This window comes from Castanea sativa, chromosome 10 (assembly GCF_040712315.1).
Source record: "Castanea sativa cultivar Marrone di Chiusa Pesio chromosome 10, ASM4071231v1".
NCBI classification, from domain to species: Eukaryota; Viridiplantae; Streptophyta; class Magnoliopsida; order Fagales; family Fagaceae; genus Castanea; species Castanea sativa.
Window position 1 is genome coordinate 24916176 of NC_134022.1, and position 684 is coordinate 24916859.

Sequence of the window (684 nt, forward strand, 5' to 3'; positions counted from 1 at the left end):
TTACGGCCTTCCAACAATCGTCGTATACAGAGAAAACAAATTGACCACTATAAAGGTAACCATTATTTCCTTGCCTTCCATGTTCACGAGGAGCGTAATCTGCCCCTCCAGGATCACCATCCAGCCATCAAACCCCACCAGGGGTGTGTCGTATTTGGACAGGTCCTTTTTCTTCAATCCTAGCCCCCTAAACAGGTCAAGATATATTACTTCGGCACCACTTCCCTGGTCCACCAACACCTTCTTTACTATAAAACCGTTTATCCGAGCCATAACCACCAGAGCGTTGTCGTGCGGCTGGATCATCCCTTCCAGGTCATCACCATTGAAGGCAATGGGCTCCCGAGTAAACTTCAACTTCTTCTCGGAGGGTTGATCATTAGGACAACTCCCTACCGGAACCACTGCTAGTACCCCTCTCCTCCCAGTCACTAGAGTTCCCTTGGAAGATGCATGGATGACCTCTATTACTCTTAAAGGAGGCAGGAGGGGATTCCCCCGAAGCCAAGTACCCTGACCGGTCTCTTGATTTCTCGGGTCAACAATAAACTCTTCTAAGTACCCCGCCCTTACTAACTGCTCCAAATAATCTTTTGACACCTTGCATTGCTTGGTGGTATGCCCCTTGTCCTTATGATAAGTCCAGTACAAGTTCTGATTTCTCCTTAATGGGTTATCCCCCAT

The 684-nt window shown here is 48.0% G+C and overlaps 1 protein-coding gene across 1 annotated transcript; it reads right to left on the reverse strand.

The window, feature by feature from the left end:
* On the reverse strand, positions 1-684 carry LOC142612274 (uncharacterized). The gene has a single exon (XM_075784388.1). The coding sequence runs from the start codon at positions 682-684 to the stop codon at positions 1-3; it is 684 nt and encodes a 227-aa protein (XP_075640503.1).

Coding starts and splice junctions, on each gene's coding strand:
- LOC142612274 (XM_075784388.1), bottom strand. CDS start 684: ATGGGGGATAACCCATTAAGGAGAAATCAGAACTTGTACTGGACTTAT.